Source organism: Tamandua tetradactyla, chromosome 2 (genome assembly GCF_023851605.1).
Source record: "Tamandua tetradactyla isolate mTamTet1 chromosome 2, mTamTet1.pri, whole genome shotgun sequence".
NCBI lineage: Eukaryota > Metazoa > Chordata > Mammalia > Pilosa > Myrmecophagidae > Tamandua > Tamandua tetradactyla.
In genome coordinates this window covers 164,282,226-164,308,492 of record NC_135328.1, presented here as the reverse complement: position 1 = coordinate 164,308,492, position 26,267 = coordinate 164,282,226, and the positions used below count along the sequence as shown (strand labels likewise).

Below are 26,267 nucleotides of genomic sequence, written 5' to 3'. Positions count from 1 at the left end.
TACTACTCAAGGGCAGGGGCACTTTTTTGCTTCCTGCTGCATTACCAGACTCTAGAACAACATCTGGCATGTATTTGGGGCTCAATAAATATGAACTGACTTAATGAATGCATAAATAAACAAATCCTGCTTGATGAGGAGTCATCACCTCAAGGTCTAGAAGAAGACACTACTCCATACATAGGAAGAAGCAAGTATTTCTGCTTAGTTGGAGCAAGTTTGTTGTTTGAGTAATAGCCAAAGGCCTGTCAGGGACTGAAGACAGTGAACAAAAGAGAAAGGGTTAGCAGATAAATGTGGAAAGTAAAAAGCAGCCAGATCATGTAGGACCTTCTTGACTCTGGGATTTTGAATTTTGTTCTAAATATAAGAAGGAGGCTAAGTGTTCAATGGTTAGTTTAATTATAAGTATTTAATTCAAAGGGTCCACAGGAGAGGGTGAAGGGAGGAGAATGTCTTCTATGAGGGCTAACATAAGGAAAAGCTTCTTGGCATTGCATCACCTGGAACTGGACACTAGATGAAAAAAGAGCAGAGCAAAGAAAGGATTCCATGTGAGGCCCTATTCTGCACAGCAGTAGCCCTTACATGAGACACAGGTGCAACAGAAGAGCTCAGGTTGTCCTAATTATTTAGTTTTGTCTCATAGTAGAAGGTTATAACATTGGATATGCAAATGATGTAAAATATACAGATAACAGAGTCTTAGAACTTTTTCTTTGTTTATGTAAAAGTTAATGGAATGGGGTGGGCCACAGAGGCTCAACAGGCAGAGTTTTTGCCTGCCATGCCAAAGACCCGGGTTCAATTCCCGGTGCCTGCCCATGCAAAAAACAAAGGAACAAACAAAAAGTTAGTGGAAGGTAATATCATCCCATCCATCCTTCTAACCATCACTCTGGGTATCTGTCACTTCCTTAGCCCATCACTTACTCAGTCATTAGATAATTATTGCTTGCATGTCTACTGTATGCTAGGTCCTGGGGAAACAGAGGTGAAAAAGAAAAGTAATCCCTTCCCTCATGGAGTTTAAGAGTCTACGAGATATATATATATATATGCAGCAGTCTTTCATGTGGGCAATTAGGCATGGATAAACTCTGGCTGAGGGCAGTGTGGCTGAAAGTCTTTAAACACATACGGTGCTGACTTCACATCCTGGATAAATGCTGTATTACCTTGTATTTTAGTGTAAATCATGAAACCTCTCTGAACCTTTGGTTTCTCATCTGCAAGACAGGAACGTTAATATCTACCTCCCAAGATGGTCCTGGAGCTAAAATGTGAAAGTGTGAACTGTGTCCAGAAAGTGGCCATACACAAATATTTGTTTCTATTCAACCTTTCCAATATAGCTAATATCTTAGATTCCCAGGGCTGCTGTGACAATATACCACAAACTGGGTGGCTTAGAACAACAGAAATGCATTGTCTCACAGTTCTGGAGCTAGAAGTCCAAAATCAAGGTGTTGGCAGGGACCTGCTCCCTCTGAAGGCCGCAGGCAAGAGTCTCTTCCCTGCCTCTGTTCTGGCTTCAGGTGGTGTCTTGCAGGCAATCCACGGCCTTCTCCCCTCTAAGTCGGGTTCTTCCCTTCTTATAAGGACACTAGTCATACTGGATTAAGGGCCTGCCCTACGTTAAAGAAAGTAATCTCCTTTACTTAAAGTTAACTGACTGGAGATGCTAATCCCATCTACAAAATACCTCCAGGGAAACATCTAGGCCATTGACCAAACAACTGGATGCCATAACCTAGCCAAGATGACCCATGAAATTAACCATCACACCTATGCACAAAAATAGGCACCAGGGTTCCAACTTGTGATTGTCTGATTTCCTCCTGTATCGTAAAGTTTTTCCCAGTATCAATGCCACAGAAGAGAAAGGCAAGGCTTGGCTCTAAACACTTTCATATTTTGGCTACACCCTGGCCCATCTGCCACATGCAGATATTTCTACAGTAACTAAAGAGATCATAAGGCAGGCATTCAAGAACTTCCACCTAGAGAAATTCTAGGCTCCATTTGTAGAGCAGGCCATTACAGAGTCCATTAAATCCTGCTGTCTTTTGTCATAGGTAAAGATCCCTTATGAATTCTCAGTAGGGCAGATGGGGTGGGGATTAAGAGGCTGTGTTCTGGAGCCAGGCTGACAGGGTCAAGCTCTGGCTGGTCACCAGTTGCACCCTTCTGGATTACTTAACTTGACTCCCTGGGGTCAGGATCTTCTAACTATACTTACTTCATGGGATGGCTGGGAGTTTTAAAATGGGAAAATGGCTGTAAGTACAGGACACAAGGCTTTGTCTATGGAAAATGCTCAGTAAGCAGAAGCTAGACTTGAAAAACCTTTTCTTTTTAAAGGAGGAATACTTGAAAACTTAACTTAAAATTAGAGAAAACCCCTAGGGGAATCCACTGCTCCTGCCACCGCTGTCCTTGTGAAAGGTAGCTAAACAGTGCCCCTGTTGTGTCCCTTGAAGTCCGATTAAAGGAATAATAAGAAGTTACTGAAGTGGCTTAAGCGGATGCCACCTGCATTCTCTGGTTCTAATGTTTCACAGGACACAGGCTTCAAAAATCCTTTCCCTCCAATTCTCCCATAACGATGCAATTCAGCAGACTGTCATCTCCAGGCCCACTTTCTCCCCCAGGGGCATTACCAGGAGCCTTCTCTGCTATTGGTTGACTAAGGATTTGAAGTGCAGGCACTCAGGAAATAGCACTATAGTTGCAAATATTTTAAAAACAAGCCTTAAGATTTCTTTCCTTACATGCCAAAAGTACACAATATGCTTAAAAAAAAAAATGACTGCAAATAGCTTTCGTGAAGGGTCAGTCATGTACTGAGCACTGATTATGGGCCAGGCACTCCACATGTGTTAAGAGCAGCAATGACAGAAAGTAACCTAGAAGGTTTCCTTTCTTCCCCTCACACCTCTCTGCCCACAACTGGCTTTCCTCCAAAATATGCTGAACCCCTCAACTTATTTTATCTTCTTTTCTACCAGCCTGTCCATGTCAAATTACCGTGACTCAGTTTCCTCATCTATAAAACAGGATATACAGGATATGATCCAACTCTTAAGGTTGTTGTAAATATAATCATAATGTATAAAGTGCTTAGAATGGACACGGTGTGAGTACTGGCACCTATTATTACTGCTGCTGTCACTGTTGTTGCAATGGCTTCCTAGGCTGCCTTCCTGTTCCCACCTGTCTCTCCACTAAATCTATGATCTATAAGGCAGCCAGAATGAGCTTCACAAAATTACAGAGAGTTCACTTCACTGCCTAGCTTAAGACTTCCCAAGGCATTCAGGGTAAAATCCGAATTCATCACATAGCTCACGAGACTCTCCACCACATCCCCAGGCTCACTGGGCTTAAGCTTTACTCATTTCCTTCTCGGGTCTTTAAACCTGCTCAGGGTGGCCTTCCCTCAAGACTCTGTGCCCACTCTTCCCTCTCCCAGAATGTCTTTCTCCTAGACCTTCCTATGACAGGGCATTATCAGTCAGGCCTCAACTCCAATGTCACTGCCCCAGAAAAATCTTTGAGGATAGTTTTAGCTCAAGTATCTTCTTTTATTCAACTCCCAGTTCTCAGTTATTATCCTCATACTCTTTAAAATTGTCTTTATAGGACCTATTCCTATTCAAATAGGGATTGCAGATGCATTTCATCTGGCCAAAGTGTTGCTGCTTTTTATTAACTTTGAATGCCTGAAGTAAGGCATGGACTACCTACTTCAACAGGGTCCACCTCTCCCCTCTGAACATCGTGGCTGATGATGCAATCACACAATCTGCCAGGCCCTAGAAGGCTCTGAGTTTCCCATATTGTGCTGGTAGGAAATATCATCAAAAACACAACTGCAAAAGTGTATTCCAGCATGCCAGCTATGAAAGAGGTCATCCAGAAGATCTAAAGTAAGATTATATTTATCTTTTCAGATTATCATTGACACAAAACCATAAAATTTACAAGTTCATAAGGGAAAACTTGGGATTCCTGAGAATCCATGCTGACCCCCATCTGAGAAATCCCATACTGTGTGAATTTTATCTACTCCTGACAGCTTCTCCCTTCCTAATGTAGCTGAGTCAAAGATTCCCTGAGTTAGTACCACCCTCTGACATTTATTAATGGTAGAAAAGCCATATTTATGGCTAATGAATAAAATATCAGCCAATTCTGCTAAGTACTGACAGAGAACCAGTGCTGATGGCTGCCCTGGGATTCGACCTGCTTTGCTCACACAAACACGGCCTGCTAATTCAGAAGGATGCCCAGTCAGCTTGGTTTGCATGAAAGAATAATGACAAAGAATAATGTCCAAAGAGCCTTTTCACATTGGAAACTAATGAGCTATTAATATTTTAGTGATAACAAGGATGAAGAGGCCAAGGGTTGAAGAAACTAAGATTCTTTAAGCATCTTCTGTGTACTCCATGTTTTGCAGAATTGATTTTGTATAGTCCTCAAGACAACACAATGAACTAAATATCATTATTGTTTCCATTTTTCAGATATGAATGTCTAAGCTCTGAGCTTTAAGTGACCTGCCCACTTGGAGAAGGGACTTGAACCTCTGCCAATTTAACCCTAGTCCCATACTGCTTCTACCAGGCTGCTCTCACATTTAATATGCATAGATGAGGAGACCCAGAAATGAAAGGCAGCATTTATTACACTGAGTTCCTAACAAGATTATTAAGCTATAAGAAATATAAGCAACAGAAATTCAGCCAAAGCACAAAGACTCCTATTCTATGAATAATGGGTGAGGACTTTGAATTTTATTTTGGAGAAGAATGCAGTATTTTTAAAGAACTGTCATTAAAGAAGGGATAGAGGCAATGTCTGTTGAACCTAAGAGTAGCTCTTGGACAGATGGTTGGGAGTTTGAGGTAGGGAGATGTTTGTTTTCCCCATTTGTATTGGTTAGGGTTCTCTAGAGAAACAGAATCAACAGGCAACACTTGCAAATATAAAATTTATAAAAGTGTCTCACGTGACCACAGGAACACAGAGTCCAAAATCCACAGGACAGGCTGCAAAGCCGACGACTCCGATGGATGGCCTGGATGAACTCCACAGGAGAGGCTCACCAGCCAAAGCAGGAATGCAACCTGTCTCCTCTGAGTCCTCCTTAAAAGGCTTCCCATGATTGGATTTAGCATCACTAATTGCAGAAGACACTCCCTTTGGCTGATTACAAATGGATCAGCTGTGGATGCAGCTGACGTGATCATGACCTAATCCTATGAAATGTCCTCATTGCAACAGACAGGCCAGCGCTTGCCCAATCAGATAAACAGGTACCACAACTTGGCCAAGTTGACACATGTCCCTAACCATGACAGTCCACCCCTTGTCTACTTGGCACCTATATATATATATCACCTTAAACCATACTTAATTTCCAAATGAAAACAAATAAGCACACGTTTTTTTTTTCTTTTACCCGACAATACTCAACTGTCCTGCATATAACTGGAAACACATCAAATCTCTCCAGAATAGGGTGCAAATCCTTGGGCAACATTCATTCTTAAACTTGATATCTTACAACTTAAATAGTATAACACGAACAAAACAGCGTTACAGTCCTCGTTTCTGTAACTGATCACGTAGTCGAAGTTCATATTTATCACTACCTTCTTCCACTACCCATTCCATGTTCCCTTTCCCCTCAGCAAGCACTTCAGCTGGCCGTGGTTCTTTGCCTGGTGGGGTGACCCAAACCTTCATTCCTGAAGTTTCAGAGCAATTAGTAGTCCTGCCTGGATTGTGTTGTTGCAGTTTTCCATTGATTTTAATCACAGGGCATGGTAGTACTAATAGACGCCCCAGGGGATCTCCTATATTCCAAGAAAACTCTTCTTTACCTCCATTATGTAGTTGCAGTCCTACTTCCTTCTGATAGTCAGGGTCAATTACCCCAGACAATAATGTAATTCCCTTCTTGGTGTGTTGATCCAGAGGCGTAAGTAGCCCAAAGTGGCCAGGTGGCAATCTTAACTTCTAGTTCAGTGGCATCACTGTTGTTTCTCCTGGAGGAAGCACACCCCGTTCTGGAACTAAAGCCTGTAGACCAGCAGAATTCAGGGTAGCAGGGACAGGAAGCAAAAATTTTCCTAGTGGATCACTAGGGGTAATAGTGAATGGCACCACATCCATTTCGACCCCTTGGTTCCTGGACCCATGAATCCTGGCTATGGGAGAAACAGCACCATACAGCGGACGCTGATTCAGAGCATACACAGCTTCCTGGAGAACATTACCCCAGCCTTTTAAGTTTTTGCCATCTAGTTGGCACCATAATTGTGTTTTCAAAAGGCCATTCCACCGTTCTATCAATCCAGCTGCTTCTGGATGATGGGGAACATGGTAAGACCAGAGAATTCCATGAGCATGTGCCCATTCCCGCACTTCATTTGCTGTGAAGTGTGTTCCTTGATCAGAAGCAATGCTATGTGGAATACCATGACGATGGATAAGGTATTCTGTAAGCCCACGGATGATAGTTTTGGCAGAAGCATTGCGTGCAGGGAAAGCAAACCCATATCCAGAGTATGTGTCTATTCCAGTTAGAGCAAATTGCTGCCCCTTCCATGAAGGGAGTGTTCCAATGTAATCAACCTGCCACCATGTAGCTGGCTGGTCACCTCAGGGAATGGTGCCATATCGGGGGCTGAGTGTGGGTCTCTGCTGCTGGCAGATTGGGCACTCAGCAGTGGCTGTAGCCAGGTCAGCCTTGGTGAGTGGAAGTCCACGTTGCTGAGCCCATGCATAACCTCCATCCCTACCACCATGACCACTTTGTTCATGAGCCCGTTGGGCAATAACAGGAGTTGCTGGGGAAAGAGGCTGACTGGTATCCACAGAACGGGTCATCTTATCCACTTGATTATTAAAATCTTCCTCTGCTGAAGTCACCCTCTGGTGTGCATTCACATGGGACACAAATATCTTCATGTTTTTAGCCAACTCAGAAAGGTCTATCCACATACTTCTTCCCCAGACCTCTTTGTCACCAATTTTCCAATTATGGTCTTTCCAAGTCCCTGACCATCCAGCCAAACCATTAGCAACAGCCCATGAGTCAGTATACAAATGCACCTCTGGCCAGTTTTCCTTCCAAGCAAAATGAACAACCAGGTGCACTACTCGAAGTTCTGCCCACTGGGAGGATTCCCCCTCACCACTGTCCTTCAAGGACACCCCAGAAAGGGGTTATAATGCTGCAGCTGTCCACTTTCGGGTGGTACCTGCATATCGTGCTGAACCATCTGTAAACCAGGCCCCAGTTTTCTCTTCCTCAGTCAATTCACTGTAAGGAACTCCCCAAGAGGCCATAGCTCTGGTCTGGGAAAGAGAAGGTAATATGGCAGGAGTGGAAACCATGGGCATTTGTGCCACTTCTTCATGTAACTTACTTGTGCCTTCAGGACCTGCTCTGGCTCTATCTCGTATACACCATTTCCATTTTACAATAGAGTGCTGCTGTGCACGCCCAACTTTATGGCTTGGTGGGTCAGACAACACCCAACTCATGATAGGCAACTCAGGTCTCATGGTAACTTGGTGGCCCATGGTTAAGTGTTCAGTCTCTACTAAGGCCCAGTAGCATGCCAAAAACTGTTTCTCAAAAGGAGAGTAGTTATCTGCAGCAGATGGTAAGGCTTTGCTCAAAAATCCTAAGGGTCTGCACTGTGATTCTCCTATAGGGACCTGCCAAAGGCTCCAGACAGCATCTCTATTTGCCACTGACACTTCGAGCACCATTGGATCTGCTGGATCATATGGCCCAAATGGCAGAGCTGGAAGACATGAGAGACTGGAATATAGGGAAAGGAAAGGTCAAAAGATATAATGGGAAATGGTTCCCCATTACCAGTAACAGGATTTCCCACAGAGACATGTTCCAAGTCTGCTGGAAGCTGGAGCTAACCGAAAAAGTATTAACGTTTTGTCAAATAATGGGATAAAAAGAATGTAAACCAAGGTATAACAATGTGAATATAATAGTGCTCCTACTCTTGGCAAGGCAGAAGACCTGTGTCCAGCTCCCGTGGCACCTCTGTACCCTCATTTAGTCCCTTTCTTCAGGAAAAAGGGATTAGGCCAAACCCCATTATCTTTGACTCCAAATTTGTGGCTCCACTTTGGTTTTATGCCTCATATTTTTAAATTGAGGAAGCTGTTTAATATTGAGAAACTCCTTGCTTACAGGTTTTATCCTTACAGTTTTCTGACAAAGTCTTGATATGTGCCATTCTTATTAAAAAAAAACATTGATGTTTCAAATATGCATTGATGAAAGCCTTTCAAGTATTTAACATTATTCTGACAAATTCAATTTTGATGGTAATTGAAGGTGGCAAAATGTTTGTCTGAAGTAATAACTTAAGCATGAAGGATATAAAGGATGTGTTTTTACTAAAAGGAAAAAAAAAAGTAGTTTTGTCCTAAGATAAAATAAACAGCGGTTACAAAATGAGGAAAATGTAAGAGAAAGCCTGAACAGATATCGTAAGTTGCCGAAGGTTTGTGGAAAAGGAAATTTTGGCCAATGTTAGGAAGTCGTAAGTGAACTAAAAGGGAAGGTGCCAAAAGCAGTACTGAACTCCTTAGCATCCACCCTCCCTTACATGAGGTTAAGCCAGGGGACATGATGTCAGTGAGACACTGGAAAAAAAAAAAAGGCTCCCTCCAGCCTCAATGGAGAGGTCCTTACTACGTTGTTTCAGTAACCCCAACAGCTGTCAGAGCCGTGGAGATCATCCTGTGAATTCACCACCCTCGGGTCAAGAGGGCCACCACAAATGACCCCTGGGAGTGCACCCCTGACCCTGAACACCTGACGTGCATCATTTTCCAGAAGCCACTGTACCCTTCTCCATCACCGTTGAGAATCAGCTGACCAGCCCACAATGGAGGCCTGAATGACTGTCGTTGACCTGTATAAGCTCACCGGAAGCAGGTAGTCAATGCATGGCTGAACCCCGAGGAGACCTCCGAGCCCTTCCTCAGTCACCCTGGAAGTTGAGTACTGTACGCACGGCCGAAGATTGAGGAATTAACACACGGACATTCAGGCCTGCTGGGTCTGTGGACTAATTGTCTTTTCTTGCTCTTTGCATTTGTCTTTCGTTTAGTAGTTTTAGCCCTCCTGGAAATAGGTCGCCTGGAGTTCTTCCCGGAAACCAACTTCACTCTAATTTGGTGGGATCCCTCTTACCCAGGTAACTTCCCCCTTCCTAGCTGCTGTCCGGCGTGTCTCTATTCCTTCCCTGAGGCTAACTATACATTGCTATAGTGGCACTCCCTATAGCCAGCACTGTGCTCCTCACTCCTGTTTCTGCTCGGCATGGTCGTAAGCTCTTCCAAGGGGAATGGCACATGCTCGGCATGCCTCAAGACCACCTGTGTTGGGAAAGAGGTGAAAGCTATAACCAGTATTCACGCTAGGGCCAGTTCTCAGACTTGCATTATTCTGTATACACCCTAAAGGAAGGTCCCCCAGCATGCTATAATCCCGCCTCACCAGGTTCAGTAGTGCTGGTTTCACTAAGCTAGGGCGGCAAGGCTATTGCCATAACCCCTAGAAAGGGAAGCAGTTCCCAAGTCCACCTGACCTTCAACACATGTACAGTTTTACCCCCCACTGAATCCAACACCTTTTCTGGTGCGGCCCTCCTGATAGTGCAATATGTATGAGATCAGTGGGGGAGCTCTTGGCTTTGCTGAGGTGGAGGCCTCCTGAGAGCTGGTACCATGCAGTTTGTCTCTTGCCCAAAGCTATGAGCTGGGCCTCACTGGAGGAAAAAAAAACTGGATTCCCCAAAACATGTGACCAGAGCTGGGGCTCCGCCAGCAGGTAAGGGAATCCCAAGGGGGTGTGGAAGCCAGTGGGCAAAGACTGTTGAGGAAGCAGATCAGACCCTTTCGGGGGGCACTGCCTCTCCCTCACTTGCATACGTCACATTACCCTGCTTGGACCCTGAGCATGACGGTTAGCCAAAGATAGGTAAGATTCCTCAGGGAAGGAACAACTCAAGACAGGCACAGTGGCAAAGGGGCCATCAGAAGAAAACTTGGGGCCAACAGAGGAGGGGGCACAGACCCTCACCTCCTCCACAACTTTGCAGGGGCCTAAACCCTGCATGGCTAGCTTGTTTCCCACACCCAGCTCGGATTGGGACATACCAACACCTGCAACAAGAAGAGGACAAGATATAGGTGATGCTATTGCCAACTGGTGTGGGCAAGCATCAAAGGGGGAAATGTTGCAGGCAGCCCCTGTTTGTTAAAGCCACTTCCTGTTGCAGCAGGCAGGCCCTGTTTACTCAGGCCATTTCCTCTTTAAAAAAGTCTCCCAGGCCCCAAGGATGGTCAAAACTGCCCATAGGTGGAAAAGCCCCTGTGAAGCCCCCTTCCCCATAATCACTCATCTGCTTCTGTAAACTCAGCTTTGCAATCCTTCCGGGTCTGATTGCTAGCATGCAGCCAATCATCTCCATCATGCATCGCCAGTTACCATATTGGGAAAAACCCGGTACCAAAGGAGCCATTTGTCTATAAAATCTTGGGTCAGCCTCAGATTTTCAGAGGCTACTTGGCTGAGTCCTATGACCATAGACAATAAAACCTACTTCCTGAAACTTTAGACCCTCAATCCTAGTTTGTTCTGTTTTCCACATAGTGTTCCTAGAAGCTTGCAGCCTTCTCCCTGGTTTCATGCAACAACTGCAACCCCTTAATCGTTTTCTCCTGTGTTCTAAGGAAGATGGCTCCGTCAGTTTTTGCTAGTTGTTCAAAGATTCCTAGAGAATCTTATGCCACCATCTTGGCTGACTTGAACCTGTCTATATACTAACTTTACTGAACTATTTCTAGTACTCTCAAATAAGACATTACTTCAAACCTCTTGCCTCTGCCTATTGTGCCTCTTTCTACCTCCTCCACCAAACATTCATCTTCAATGTTAATTTCAGATGCTTCCTCTTCAATGTTAGTTTGATTAGCTTAATTCCCCTACTCTTCATCCCTTTCTGGATCCCTGCCCATATAAATTTTCAGTGTCCTCCCACTTTGACCCTGGGCTTGGCTACGTGACTCGCTTTAACCAATGGGATTATAGCAAATGTGACATTAAACTAAGGCTTGAAAAGTGCTTGTGCACCTGGGTCTGTTTTAATTGGCTCCTGCAACTCCTAGGAGAACACTCCTGGGTCTGCTTGCTGGAGAATAAGAGACAGATGTTCAACTTAACCCAGTCATCCCAGCCAAGGCAATGCTGGATCAGTCAACTGCGATCAACATCTGCCCCCGACATGTGAGCAATCCCAGCTGTATTACTCAGAGTTCTCTAGAGAAACAGAATCAACAGGAGGTATCTGAAAATACGAGATTTATAAAATCATCTTACACAACCATGGGAATGGAAGAGTCCAAAATCTGCAGGGCAGGATGTGAAGCTGGCAGCTGCAATGAAAGGTCTGGACAAACTCCAAAGGAAAGGCTTGCTGGCTGAAGAAGCAGTGAAAAAGTTTCTTCCCTTCCTTAAAAGTCTCAGCTGATTGGATCATCTCATTGTGGGAGGCATACCTTAGTTGATCACAGATGTAATCAGCACAGGTGCAATCAACTGACTGATGATTTAACACACCAGCCTTCCTGTTAATCAACCAACCCTGAAATATTCTTGCAGCAGTGGTCAGACCAGTGCTTGCCTGACCAGAAAACTGGCATCATTACTTGGCAAAGCTGACACCAAAACCCAACCATCACACCAGTCAATATCAGCAAAGCTGCCTATTTTAAACTGCAGTTGATTGAAACACATGAGTTGGCCCAACTGCGTGCAGCCCAGATCAGCTCAAGTCCACAGGCTCCTGAGCTAAATAAATATTTATTGTTGTACACTACTGAATTTTTGTTGTTGTTCGTTAGGTATTACCACAGTTAAAGATAAATAAATCTATAAAGACTTCCCTGACTCTCCCAAGAAAAGTGACCACTCCTTCATTGGTGCAGCCTTTGACTCTTGTACTTTCCTCTATTAACTTAACACACTCTACTATTATAAACACCTGTTAAATGAATAGGAAATATGAGTATTTGTTTATACGTTCAATTCTTCTTCTAAGACTGCCTTTCCTGAGAACAGGAACATCTTTGTGAGGGAGGCAAGGTAGAATACTACAAATTGCTAAGGTTTTGGGGGGTTGGATCATGGCTTTGCAAATGGCAAACCTTCTGAACCCAAGGTCATTAGCTGTAAATGAGGACATCAGCAGCAACCCTGCAGGCTTCTTGAGAAAATGAAACAAGGAATTTTGTATAAAGTAGCCAGCTCAACATATAACACTTTGAAAGGTTCAATACATATTGTTTGGTTGAATTAATTAATGAACTGACACGTCCATGGAAAATTTCTTAGAATAAGTACAACCAAATTAAAAGGTCTTTCACTCCATTACCAATTCCTGTAACATCACACCAACTGCACAAAGCATTCTTTAATCTCTAATTTGATTTATGACTGCGGAAGCTGATGTTTCAATTTACTGAACCCAAGTGCATAATAAATAAAAGTACCTCAGAGGACCATCTTTGCAACTTAATTTTCAGCATGGTAGTTAAATGCAGTTAATTTAATCTTTCATTTAAAACAAAAGTTGCATTTGCTACTTATAAATCTGTTCCTCCTTCAATGCTTTTGAGAAATGCACACACTTGGCTTGTGCTTATTGCCTGCTCTTGGGCAGGTAAGTAGCTTTACTGATGGACACACTTCAACATAAACAAAAGGCATGTACTCACCTCTTTGGAGGCAGGACACCCTCTTCTACAGCAGCTGTAAGAGTAAGAGAAGGATTGAGAAAAAAAAAAAAAAAAGGCACAGACAGCAGCCAGGTTAAAGTACGCTTGTGTGATGCCCTGAAGCAAGAGAAAAAAATGCGGACTGGCAGCTCATCTGTGCCCCAAAGCCCCCTCACCCACCCCCTGATGGGACTGCCTGACCTGGCACTGCAACCCTCACCCATACTGCATGATATTTATTTATGGGCATAATCTTTTGCATTAGCCTTTGGGCTCTTTGAGGATTATTACCTCTGCGGGATTTAGCTCTTAATCTCTTTTGGCAAAGAGTGTAGCTGCTCAATGCTACACCTGAATTAATTAGTGCTTGAATTAATGATCCATCAAACATTTATTGCATGCTTGTGTGCCAAGAACTGTTTAAGCACTTTTCATGCATCGTCTCACTTAATCTTCACAATAATTCTATGAAGTCAGTGGTATTATTATTATCCCATTTTACGGATAAGAAAATTGAGGCTCAGTGAGTAATATGCTCAAACTTAAACAGCTAACGAGTGGGGAAGCTGGGATTTATAAAGCCCATTTTATTTCAAAAGACTTCATGTTTTGTATTTTGTATGATCTCATTGATATGAAACAATTAGACTAATAAATCATAGAGTCAGACATTACAGGGAAATAGGGGAGTAGGGAATGTGGAGTGAATTCTTAATTGGTGTAGAGTTTCTGTTCGGGCTGATGAAAAAGTTTTGGTTAGCGTAGTGGTGATGGTGATACAATATTGTGAATATAATTAACACCACTGAATTATATACCTGAATGTGATTAAAAAGGGGAATTTTAGGTGTATATATGTTACTATGGTAAAAATTAAAAAAAAAAAATCATAGGACCATACAACCAAAAACAGGGAACCCTGATGTAAACTATGGACTTTAGTTAATAGCACAGTTAGTTATAATATTCTCTCATCAATTGCTCCAAATTGTGGTGGATATATGGGAACTTTGTATTTGCTGCATGATCTTTCTGTAAACCTATAACTTCTCTAATAAAAATAAATTTATTTTTAATTTAGAAAAACACTTGGTATTCTGTTTTTTGCTCTTTCAACCTCTTTCCCTTTCTGAGAAATGATGTGAGTCTGAATTATTTAAGATTTATAAAAATCATAATTAGCCTTCTTTGACATGGAGATGGCCACATTTCTAATATTCTAATAATACTTATAGGAATGCTATTTCTCTACATAGAATTTTCATTTAGGATAAGGTTAAGATGACTTATAATAGTGGCTCTTGAAGTATGGATCCTGGGCCAGCAACATAAATCACCTGGGAACTTGTCAGAAAGGCAAATTCTTAGGCCCCACCTAGACCAAGTGAATCAGAAACTGTGGGGGTGAGGCCCCGCAATCGGTGCTTTAACAAGTTCTCTAGGGAACCCTGATGCACACTAAACTTTGAGAACCCCTGAGCTACAGAAATGTGGGCAACCATGGTGTTGCCCAAAACAGTCAAATGAACACTTAAAGACTGCATTAGCTTTCTTGGTGTACCATCTGCTACCACTCGTGGCCACAGGAAAACACACCTTAGTGCAGCATTACATATTGCCCCAACGTGACTGGTCACTTTGTGTTTCATTAGAGTGAACTGAGGTAAAGGCATCCAAAATGTCAACAAGATGCAACTGTGTTGGGGATGGTGAGCTAAGAAGGTGTTTCTTTACATAGTAGAGGAAAACATCAAACAGCACAGAAAAAATGGCCTCTAAGGATGATTCTGCTCCTGGAAAAGACCAGTAGGAGCAAAGATCCTTGCCTTTAATTACTGAGGGCAGATCACGGAGGCCTGAGATCTCAGGTCAAGCTCACACGGACTGCCCTCCCACCCCCTACCTTCGCCTGCAGTAGCTGTGTTGACAACTCAGTTTTTGCCGGAACCACAAAGGCTCACTGCTTCCTTGTTTGGTGACTTTTCTTTTTTTCCCCCTTGGACAGATGCCCAGTGATCAAATGCAATGCTCTCAGGGGGAATGGCGGGCCCAGGAGCAATAAGGGGCCAATTCCTACAGATTGTTCATTTCACAAGCAAGCTGCCCTAGCCGCTATGTGAGAATAAGCCGTGACGGACGTCCAGCCGCATGGAAAAGCAGTAGCTACACGGTCACTTAGGAGTCGATGCAGAGAGGGCAGTGCATGGGGGATGAAGGCCCTTGAGCCGTGACTCCCGACTGGCTGTGCGGGGCGGGGGGGGGGGGGGGTCCCTATATAGTTCCTTACCTTCCCTGTGGGTCTTGGGAATAGCAGCGGCCTTCCCGCGGAGGGCCTCAAGGCTCACAACTGGGGGCTTGGGCGGCTTTGGGGGAGGAGGGCCCAGGGACACGATGGGAGGCAGCGGCTTGATTTTGGGAAGCTGGTGATGCCTGACATCCTGCTGTTTCTCTGAGGAAGACAATTAAAAAAAAAGTAGGTTCTTATTAATTTCATACTAGGGTTTGTCAGGTGAAACTGTTTCCTTGCCTAAGTCTGGCTCCCTTCCAAGCTGTTCTCCATCCAGCAGCCAGAATGACCCAATCAAAATGCTAGACCTCATCACGTCCCCACCCCACTGCCCAGGAGACAAAGCCTGATTTCCTCGGCATGACATCCATTCATTCATTCTCTGGAATCTAGACACTGCATGACACCAAACTACATTGCTAGGTTGTTCTGTTTTTCCTTTTCACCACACTTTACCATTCTAGTTTTCCAACCTTATGCCCAAACATCTTTCACTCGAACCAGTGGTTTGTCAGTTCTCCAGATTTTTTTGTTTTTCATTAATTTTTTTTTTTTTGGGGGGGGTGCATGGTCCGGGAATCAAACCCGGGTCTCCCGCATGAAAGGTGGGTGTTCTAACCACTGAACTACCCCGTGTACCTGTCCAGATTTTATTTTTTTAAAAACTCTCATATATCCAAGATTCTGTTCATGTCGTTCCTGGTTCTGAAATACCATTTCCTCACTTTTCTCCCGGAAAATCTTGACTAATTTTTTAAAGTGGTGCTCCAGTGACACCTTTTGTAGGGAGTCTTCCTTGATTTCCACTAGAAACAAGGCCAGAATTAACCATTCCCTCTTCTGTATTTCCACAGCACATTGTTAATACCGCTCCAGCGGTATTATGGCGTATTAGAAGTAGTGATTTATCTTCTCACTAAACTTGGGCTCCTTGTGGGCAGGACTGTGCCTTCCGGGTCTCCTCCCAGCACCAAGTACTAGGCCTACTTCAGAGGAGATGAACTATGACTATTCACTGAAAGGATGCATTGAACACTTATGATAGGCAAATAACACGGAGACTACAAAGAGGAGTAAGAACTGATCTCCGATTTCCAGGGTTCACAGCCTAGGATAGGCTTCAAGGCTAATTTTGTAATAATTGGGCCCCTGTGACTTTAGTGTCCTAAAATTTTCCAGGAGTCCCGATTCCATATAGTTTGTCTTTCTGTATTCATAAGCCAAACTCCAGTAGAAATTCAAATATTAAATCTGTCTCTCATGCTGGAAACAACACAAAAATTCTCTATAATCCAAATGCCTTGATTTCTGGTTTGCATAATGTAGCGGTGGATTACGTGGGTAATCCGCACTAAAATAAAAAAAGCAGGCTAAGGTTTCACATAAACCTCTGAGCAGCTTCCTCAAGGCCCTGCTGTCCTGTATGAGCTGAAAGGAAAGGAAAGCGGAGGCTTCCTTCTCACCCTATGTGCAGGGCGTTATATCCCCAGAAACCCAGTCAGAGCCAAAATGCCTCCCTTTACCGGCTTTAATTATAAGCCCCACTGTCAGAAATATCAGTTTTTATCAAACTGAGAAGGCACAGTGCTAATTGAGCTTTTAATTTTTGCCAAGCACTATGCTAAAAATATTCCATAGATTATCTCATTTAGCCCTCACAATGAAGGTTACCCATCCTTTCATCTATCTCTCCTTCCTCCTTCCCCTCTATCGCTCCTTTCTTCCACCTTATCTTCTTTCCCACCCCTTCATCCATAACTATTTATCTCCTATGTTCCAGGCATTTTTCTAGGAGCTGGAGGTGAGCTGAGAACAGGAATAGGTACAGTTCTGGCCCCGGGAATTATAATTTTAATAGGCAAGTGATGATAAGCAGGTAAACAAATAAGACAATTACAAAGACTGATCAGTTCTTTGAAGGCAATAAAACAGGATGATATGAGTGAGTGGGAACTGTTTATAGGTTTCAAGGCTCTTTAGAGAAATTAGAGAAGGCTTATCTGAGAAAGTGTTATCTAAACTTATACCTAAATGCAGATATACAAAATGGAAAAAAAAAAAAAAAAAAGCATTCCAGGAAGAAGAAACAGCAGGTGCAAAGGCCCAGAAGCATGAAAAATCTATTTAAGGAACAGCAAGAAATCTAATGTGTGGCTACAGGCCAGTGCACCAGAGAAAGAGGTGGGAACTAAGCCAGAGACATAGTGGGGATCAGATAATGCAGAGCCATGAAGCCCCAAGTAAGTAGTTTGGATTCTCTTCTATTGCAAACAGAAATCAAAAGATCAATCCACCTTATTCCCTCATCCATTCATTCAACAAATATTGCTTGAGGTCCTACTCAGCGTGACCTTTTTCTAGTTTCTGGGGGATATGGTGGTTAAAAAAAAGTTTTTATCCTTATGTAGCTTACATGTTACTGAGGTAAAAAGCAAGCAAATGCTTAACAAGATACCAGATAGGGATAAAAGCTATGAAGAAAACTAAAGCAATGGAAGAATATAGCAAGTTGATGGGGGCAGTTTCACTCTTTTAGATAGAGTGATTAACAAAGTCTCTTCAGACCCAGAGACACTGGAGCAGAGATGTCAATGAACTGAAGAAGTGAGATATTCAAAGACCTGGGGAAAGAGTATTTAGACCGAGGGAATGGCAAGAGTGGAGACCTTGGGGCACAGGCAGCTTCCATATGTGAGGAATAGCAAGGCCAATGAGGTGAGAAAGGAGTACAGGAGAGGCAGGCAAGGACCAAGTCATGACAGCCACTGTAAGACAGCTGGAATTGACTTTGAGCTGGGGAATGATGTGATATAAATCACACTTTAGAAGGATCACTCTACCTGCAAGGAGGAGAATAGACTACAGTGGGGGCAAGAGTGGAAACAGGGAGATCAGATAAGGTGCTACTGTAGTGGCCCAGGTAAGATCTGAAGGTAGCTTATATAGGACAGATGGCAGAGATGGACACAATTAGAGGGATGCAGAACCTATTTCGGTGCTATAATTAAGAGCTTGCTGTTGGATTGTACGTGAGGGATGAGGGGGTAGGAGAAATAGGGCATGACTCTAGTTTTTTTTTTGACTTGAACAACTGAGAGGACTGTTGTGCCATTTATCAAGACAGAGAAGACTTGAGGAAGGATCAGATTATTGGAGGGTATATGGGCGTCTAAGAAGTGTACACACTGCCTAAGTTCATGCAGCTGTAGAGCTAGAATCCAAATTTAAGTTTGCCTTTGCCTCACTTTATAAAGTTCATGCTTTTTTCTTTATTCTCCCAAACTGTCTCTCAGTGAAACTCCAGGAAATTAAGCATTTTCCCCAAACCTGAAATTACAATTTAGCAGATGAGTCTAGAATGCCAGCCGCGGAGTTTGGAGCAAACATTGCCCAGGTCCCATACATGGCATACCCAAGGTGTGCTGGTTTGAAACCATTATGTACCCCAGAAAAGCCCATGTTCTTTTAGTCCAATCTTGTGGGGGCAGACCTATTGTTGGGTGGGACCTTCTGATTAGACTGTTTCCATGGAAATGTGACCCTGCCCATTCAAGGTGGGTCTTAATCTGCTTACTGAGTCCTGTAGGAGGGAAAGATTTTGGAGAAAACATAAATACTTGAAGACAGAAAACGCTCTGGTAAATGCTAAGACATGAAATCCAGAGTTAGCCCAGGAGAAACTAAGATAGAACTCACAGATGCTTATAGACAGAAACTCCCCAAAAAGAAGACCTGCAGGACACAGGGAGAAAGCCACTGGAATCAGAAGCTGAAAGCAATGAACCAGGAGCAAGGACCAGCAGATGCTAGCCATGTGCCTTTCCAGTTGACATAGGTGTTACAAGATGCCAATGGTCTTTCTTCAAAGTCCAGGGATCATCTTGTTAATGCCATGATTTGGACATTTTCATGGCCTTAGAACTATAAGCTTGTAACCTAATAAATCTCCTTTGTAAGCCAATCCATTTCTGGTATATTGCATTCTGGCAGTTTTAGCAAACTGAAACACAAGTCAACAGGCTTTAAATTAGAAACACACATTGACCCCTCCACCAGACCCACGGAGATCATATTCTCACCTAGGACATGGCTGCCCAGCTCACACCTGTAGGTAGGCTGGCAGGGGCTCTCCGGCGAGCTCCTCCCAGGACTGGGGTTTTCTGAGCTCTTCCTGTCAGGTTGGAAAACCAGAAAAGAGGAATCTTTAGAGGAGGCAAGTGATTTTCTTTGGGCCATCAAGTGCCTCTTTGATGGAAAGGTCTGCACTGAATTTGTTTCCAGCTTTATTCTTGGCTTCTCCAGAGTAACTCCCATGTATTTCTGGTTTTTCCCACAAAAGGCCCTACTTCCACCATTAGCAAGGAGAGTGGCAGGTGACATCTCACTCTTTTGAGATGAAAATTTCTCCCAGTTCCAGAGCTTGTCTCTGAAACTGTTGGTCTCCATTACTTTTTCCTGATCGATTATCTCAGCATTTGATGGGTTCACATCTAATGGCAGAGAGTCCTTCTGTGAATTTACTGCAGCATCAACAGACCCTCCCAGAGGTCCTGGAGAATTAGAACATTTCAGATTTTCACTGCTCTGAACCAACATCATTTTCTGGGGTTTAAGAGGCTGGGGTTCATCACTGGAACAATTTGGTAGGGACTGGTTCTGGTCGGATGAGCGAGGTTTTCCATTTGCCAAAACCTGGGTTGATTGTGCAGTTCCAATGTAATCCTTGTGAGAAACGTCTGCTGGGAATTTAGTAGGTCCTGGAGGAGGTGGAACCTCGAGCTTGTTTTGAAATTTGGCTCGAAGTTCTTTGAAGTTTCTTACCCCTTCCTAAAGTGTAAAAGAAAATGAAAGTATTTCAGTATTGCAGGAAAAAGCCAGTGTGATTAGCTGACTTTACTATACACTAATGTTAAGGGTTCCAAGTGCTGATGTAACATCATCACTTACCTATTGGGCAACAGTAGCCATTAGCTATTGTCTAGGTGAGATGGAAGGAAAACAATCATCTACTCTTTGACAAACTTCAGACATATTTAATTTTTCTCACATATATAAAGGAGATACTATTAACAATTGCTGATAAAGCCTGCAATACAAACTTCTGCAGGCCCCCATGGCATTCTTTCACAACGTGGTTGCAACCAAAAGCACTTGTTCAAAAGATAGTGGAATTATGATCTCAAACCACAGCTCCACACAACTACCCTTAAACCAAACTGAACTGATTACAGTTCTCCTAGCAACCTTGCATTCACCGCCTCTCTGACTTTGCTCATGAGTTCTTGCTTCATAAAATGCACTCCCATCGATTTGCCAATTGTTTTGTTGCACTTCAGTATCTACTTTCTCTAACAACATTTTCTAGGCGTGACAGGCAGAACTAATTTTCCCCGTCTCCTTGGTGCTTCCATAGCTCTTTATTTATATACTGACCGCAGCACTTAACACCATAGGCTAGAGAAAAGAGACAATTTTGAACTAGACAGACCTACATTCAAACTCTTACTCGGCTATTGACCACTCAGGCATATACTTTGGGAACTACCTCTAAGCACAGCTTCATCATAGAATTAGTAAGGGTTAGGGTTACTATATGCAAAGGGTCCAACACAGTGCCTGACACACAGGAGGTCTATAATAAACTTTATTTACAAAAAGGCTAGATGATCCTCTTAAATTTGCAGCTCTCCTTGGGAGACTGTGCTCTTTGTTTAAATTCAGCTCAAATTCAGCATACGAAAATGGGGACAGAAATAGCAGCCAAAGTCTTGGAAAAAACAGGAAGTTTCGTGCCCAGGATTATATGAGTTGGTGGTATAGTGAGGTAGGATTAAGCTTTGGCTCCTAGATTGTGTTCTTCTCACTGCCCTCCAGTTCCTCCTAGTAGATCTTACTTATTTTTCTAGATGCATTGTATCATCTTCTACCTTCATAGTGGTTCAGAGGAGGTGGGGGTAGAGTATAGGAGACCATTCAATGAGCCTTCACTGTCTGAGGCTACAGGAACTGCAATGTTACTGCTTGCTAAATTTTCGTCCCTGAAGTAAGAGCACCATCCTCTCCTGGTCATCTAAAATGTTCTGATTTCATGTACATAGATAATCTCCATGGTAGTGATTTTCATTGTGCCAGCTGAGGAATGTTGGGTGACCTTTCCTCACTGTGTTTATAGTTGACTCACGCATGCCCTCAGGAGATTTAGGAGGGGAGGAAACTGAACAAGAATCATGAAGCAGGCATCTGGAAACTCGCCTGCTTCCTCCTCTTTCCCCTCTCTCCTCCCCCTCTTCTTTTCTCTCCTCTCCTTCTCTCTCTCCACTTCCCCACTCCATCCCCCAAAACACATACACACCTGGTACACATTTATAGCATTCTCCAGAAATTGCTAAGGGCTCATTTCCTATACTTCATCCAGCATACAATTTAATTCAACTACATTTCCAATCCCCTGATGTGGTAAAAGCCAGCACTGGGCATGGAGTCAGGAATCCTGCATTTGAAGATTAGCCACTTTCTTATGTGCCTTGAGCAATTCACTTCACTTCTTGGAGCCTTATTTTCCTCACTATAAAATGGGACTTACGTTTCTACTGATAGTTTAGGGTTAATGTAAGGACCAAATATGATAACTGATATGCAAACCTCAGTGGTTAAATATTTCTAAAGTAATGCAATGATGATGATCTTTAGCTCTTCATTATCTGAGGCCACATGAACTGCAATCCTACTTTACTGCTTGGCAAATTTCCGCCTTTGAAGGATTAAATAGCAGGAAACAGCATTTGATAGCCTCCAAACCAAGGTGCTATGTAAAGAGTGCTGGGTCAGAAGAGAGCAAATCTGATTATACCTGGCTCGTTCCTTCTTTCAACAAATATTCATTAAATGCCTAGTTTAGGCAGAACATGTTTCAGACCGTCAAGCTCTCCGCTTTTAGCTATCACATTTTAATGGTGAGGGGGAGAGGTGACAGAAAATAACTAAACAGGCAAAATATTATACACAAGTACTATGCACAGAATTAAACGAACGACACAACAAAAAGTGCCTGGATGTTCACCACTGCTTTTGTAGGTGCAGTAGGAAAGGTCTTTCTTTTCTCTGGGCCCAGTTACCTATCAGACGAGGAGGTTGGTCTGGGTGATCTCCAAGGCTCCTTTCAGAACTAACACTTAGACTTTATTTTCATTGCTGTGTGAAACAGATGTGGTGTGTTTTGTTGTCTAGTACGCATCACCTACAGGTGGGAATTGGGCTGAGGGCATAAGCAGGTTGTATAGAATGATGGTGGCTGGGGAGGTGGCCGAGAGGGGAATTCTGGTTAAAACCATGCTCCATTTCTCTGGACCCAGTCTTCTTCACCAAGTCCTACTGAACGTAAATCTTAACCAGAACATGAGGCGGTCACTTCTTCTTCATGTCTTTGCCACTGTTTCTGGGTTCTCCTCATTTACGGCTTGCAGTGATCCCTTCATGATCTCTCTGCTTCTACTCGGGGCCCCTCTAAGCTCCCATTTATCCAGCTGTTGGACAAATACGTTTAAGATTTCAAATCCGATCATGCAAGTTCCTTGTTTAATATCATCCAATTTGGCTTCCCCAAAAGTTTTGAATAAAGTTCTATCTTTTGCTAAATATTTAAGGCCCTTCCTAATCCCAATCCTGCTAAATTCTCTTGTATATGAGACCCCTCCCTGCTATACTTTCTTCCTTCTGGTCTCAGTGAATTACTTACATCTTTCAATGTAAGTATGTAATACTTACATCTTTGAATATTTTCTTTTCTCTGCCTGGCGTGCTCATCCTTCTCCTGATTTCTCGAAATAGCACTGCCTGCTTGTTCAAAATTCAACTCAAGTCTCACCTGAAAATATTTATTATTTGCCTACTGTGTGCTAGGCATTAGGATTACAAAGATGAATAAGATAGTCCCTGACCTTTTGCAGCTATGGATTGAAGGACACAGGTGCAAATTTATCATTTTAATATAATACATTAAGTTATTAGATCTATGGTGCCAAGATTGCTACAGAAGCATAAAGAAGAGGCTCATGATGCAAACTGCCAGTGAAAAGAGGGCTTCTTAGATATGATCCTTGGTTAAAACAGCCAAACAGAATAGTGGGAAGGAACAGCATGATATATAACAAGAGGAACAAGTAATTCCATATCACTAAAGCCCTAAGGTTCAAACAGGAAAAGACATTTATGTGAGGCTGGAGAACTAAGTAGAGGTCAATTCTTCTTAAAATTGTTGGGCTTAATCTTCAGGTAGGATAGTGAGTTATTGATGGGATTTATACAGGGCTATGACATGGCTAGAGTAAAGACCAGAACCCAGTTAGGAGGCTACTACAATACCCAAGTAAAAATGATGAGAGCTGTGATTTGGGAAGTGTTGATAGGAATGGAAAGAAGGGAATAGATAAGAAAAATATGCAAGAACTAGCATGGACTGGACCTGGTAATTGACTGGGTCTGAAGGAAAGAAGCTGGGGAGGACTCCAGGATGATACTCAGGTTTCTAAATTGGGTTAACCATGGATATTGGTACCTGAAATGAAGTTGGAGGACTGGAGATGAAAGTATTGGGAAAAAGATGATGAATCCAGTTTTGTATGTAATAGATTACCTTCCTAGTTAGATATCTAACAGGTTATTATATTTGTGAATCCTGGGGGATTAGAAATTTAGATAGGGAATTATTAGCTTATTGGTGAGTAGAGGTGAAGAAAGTGAATTTCTTTAGTCAAACTGCCTAGGTTCAAATCTCCACTCTGCCATTTATTAGCATAAAAACCCTGAGGAAGTTACTTAACCTCTCGGTATTTGTTGCCTTATCTGTGAAGTGATGATACTTGCTTTCTGCCTCATAGAGTTGCGATGTTAAGTAGAACAATGGCTCATCAAAGATGCCCATGTCACAATCCCTGGAATTTAGGACTATGTTAGCTTACATGGCAAAAGGGGCTTTGCAAATGAAATCAAGTATCCTGAGATGAGGAAGTTATCCTGAATTATGCAGCCCAACATAATCACAAGGGTCCTAACAAGAGGGAATAAGAGTGCCCGAGGAGATGTGAAGATGCTGGAAGCAGAGTCTGAAAAAGAGATTTGACGATTCTGCCATGCTGGCCTTAAACCTGGAGAAAGGGGCCTTGAGCCAAGGAATGAGGGTGGCCTCTAGAAGCTGGACAAGGTTAGGAAATGCATTCTTCCCTACAGCCTCCAGAAGGGGCACAGTTCTGCTGACATTTTTATTTTAGGACTTCTGACCTCCAACACTTTAAGATAATAAATCTGTGTTGCTTTAACCCACTAAATTTGTGGTAAGTTGTTATAGCAGCAATAGGAAATGTATACAGTTTTTATAATTTACAATTCATTTATATTTAAATGAATAAATACACATAAAGCCCTTCAACTGCCTGGTACATAATAAGTTCGTATTAAATTTTAGCTCTTGCAGTTATTGTAGATAGTTATTGAAGCTATGGGGGTGAATGGTGTCACTTAGGAGAGTATCAGAGCATCAGGACAACAGTAGAAGCCAGGGAACATTTAGAGGCCTATGAAAAATCTGAGAAGCAGCGAAGTGGTTAAAAAGGAGGAAAGGAGAAGAGGGTCACTTTCAATGAGGAATGAATTGCCAACAGCAGCAAGTGCTGGAGAGAAGTTCTGTAAAATGTAGATGGAAAAGTAGTGGAATCTGTGAATATAGAAATTGTTTCGGGAATAGATTCAAAAGATGATTAAGGCAGAAGGTAAGCTGTAGTGGGCTCAAGAGTGAAGAGAAAGTGAGGGAGTAAAAGAATAACTGTAGCCTCTTTCTTAGGAAGCTGACATGAGAAAAGGAAGAAGAGGAGGGTAACTAGAGGGGGATGAAGGGCCAATAGAAGATTCTAATCAATTTTTTCTCAGATGGTAGAGATTTAGGCATGTTTATGGACTGATGGGAAAGAATCTGTGTAGCAACTAAAAGAGAGGTACTAACTGATACAGCAAGGCCCCACGGGGGTAAGGAAGGGAGAGGTCATGAGTATAAGTGGAAGGACTGGCCTTGAACAAGGGGGTGGGCATGTTGGATGGGCATGTTCTCCAGGACACATTTGATGATCCACTGTTAGGGGCTGAACTGTGTTCTACCAAAAGACATGCTGAATTTCTAATTTCCAGTACTGCCGAGTGTGAAGTTATTTGGCAACAGGTTCTTTGAAGATGTGGTTAGTTAAAAATGAGGTCACAGTGGAGTAGTCTGGGCCCCTAATCCAGTTTAACTGGTATGTTCTTAAGAATGGAAGAGGAAAAACAGTCACAGAGAAGGTGGCCACACAGCAGTGGTGACAGAGACTGGCACAAGTCAAAGAATGCCCAGGATTGCTGGCAACAACCAGAAGCCATGGGAGGCATGGAACAGACTCATCCCCACAGACTCAAAGGGAGCCTGGCCCTTCAGACTCTGAGACGTGAGACAGAACTGTGAGACTCCAGAACTGCCAGACAATACAATCCTGTAGTTTTAAACCACCCAGATTGTGGTACTTTGTTACAACAGCCCGAGGAAACTAAGAGGGGCCCCAAGATTGCTTAGATACCCCTCTATGAGCTCCCATATCTCTTCGTGCTTCCTCTTTCATCTTGCACATCACAGCATGTTGGTTGCTTTTATGACTGACGTCTGCCTGCTCTGTCTTGGACACTCTTCTCATAGACCTCCGTGAGCTTGTTCTCGTACCTCCTTCAAGTGTCTGTTCTCTCAAATCAGAGAGGCTACATATAGCAGAGATTCTAGTTGTCATTCCAATAACCATTTTCCCCTCTGCTTTAGTAAAAGACTCCTATTGTTTGGGGGTAGCAATATATGCAGTTTAAAACCACATTTCTCAGCTTCACTTGCAGGGTGCAGTGCCAGAAGTCATTGGGTTGGCTTTCCAGAAAAGCTCAGCCAAACATATTCCTGAATAACACAGGCTAGAGGCGCATATTAGTTCCCTACTGCTGTTGTAACAAATCACCATAAATTTAGTGGCTTAAACAATACAAATGCGTTATCTTGCAGTTCTAGAGGTCAGGAGTCCAAATTTTCACTGAGCTAAAATCAAGGTGTCAGTGGGGTTGCATTCTTCCTGGAGATTCTAGAGGG

At 43.0% G+C, this 26,267-nt stretch overlaps 1 protein-coding gene across 2 annotated transcripts in view; it reads right to left on the bottom strand.

Moving 5' to 3' along the window:
- Positions 1 to 26,267, bottom strand: part of FYB2 (FYN binding protein 2) — a 140,269-nt gene that overhangs the window by 75,901 nt on the left and 38,101 nt on the right. For both annotated transcript variants that reach the window (XM_077149519.1, XM_077149520.1), the window contains exons 2-4: positions 19,204 to 19,951; positions 15,125 to 15,286; positions 12,838 to 12,871 (exon numbers count right to left, since the gene is read on the bottom strand). In XM_077149519.1, coding sequence (XP_077005634.1) covers positions 12,838 to 12,871; positions 15,125 to 15,286; positions 19,204 to 19,951 — 944 coding nt within the window. The remainder of the gene's footprint in view (positions 1 to 12,837; positions 12,872 to 15,124; positions 15,287 to 19,203; positions 19,952 to 26,267) is intronic.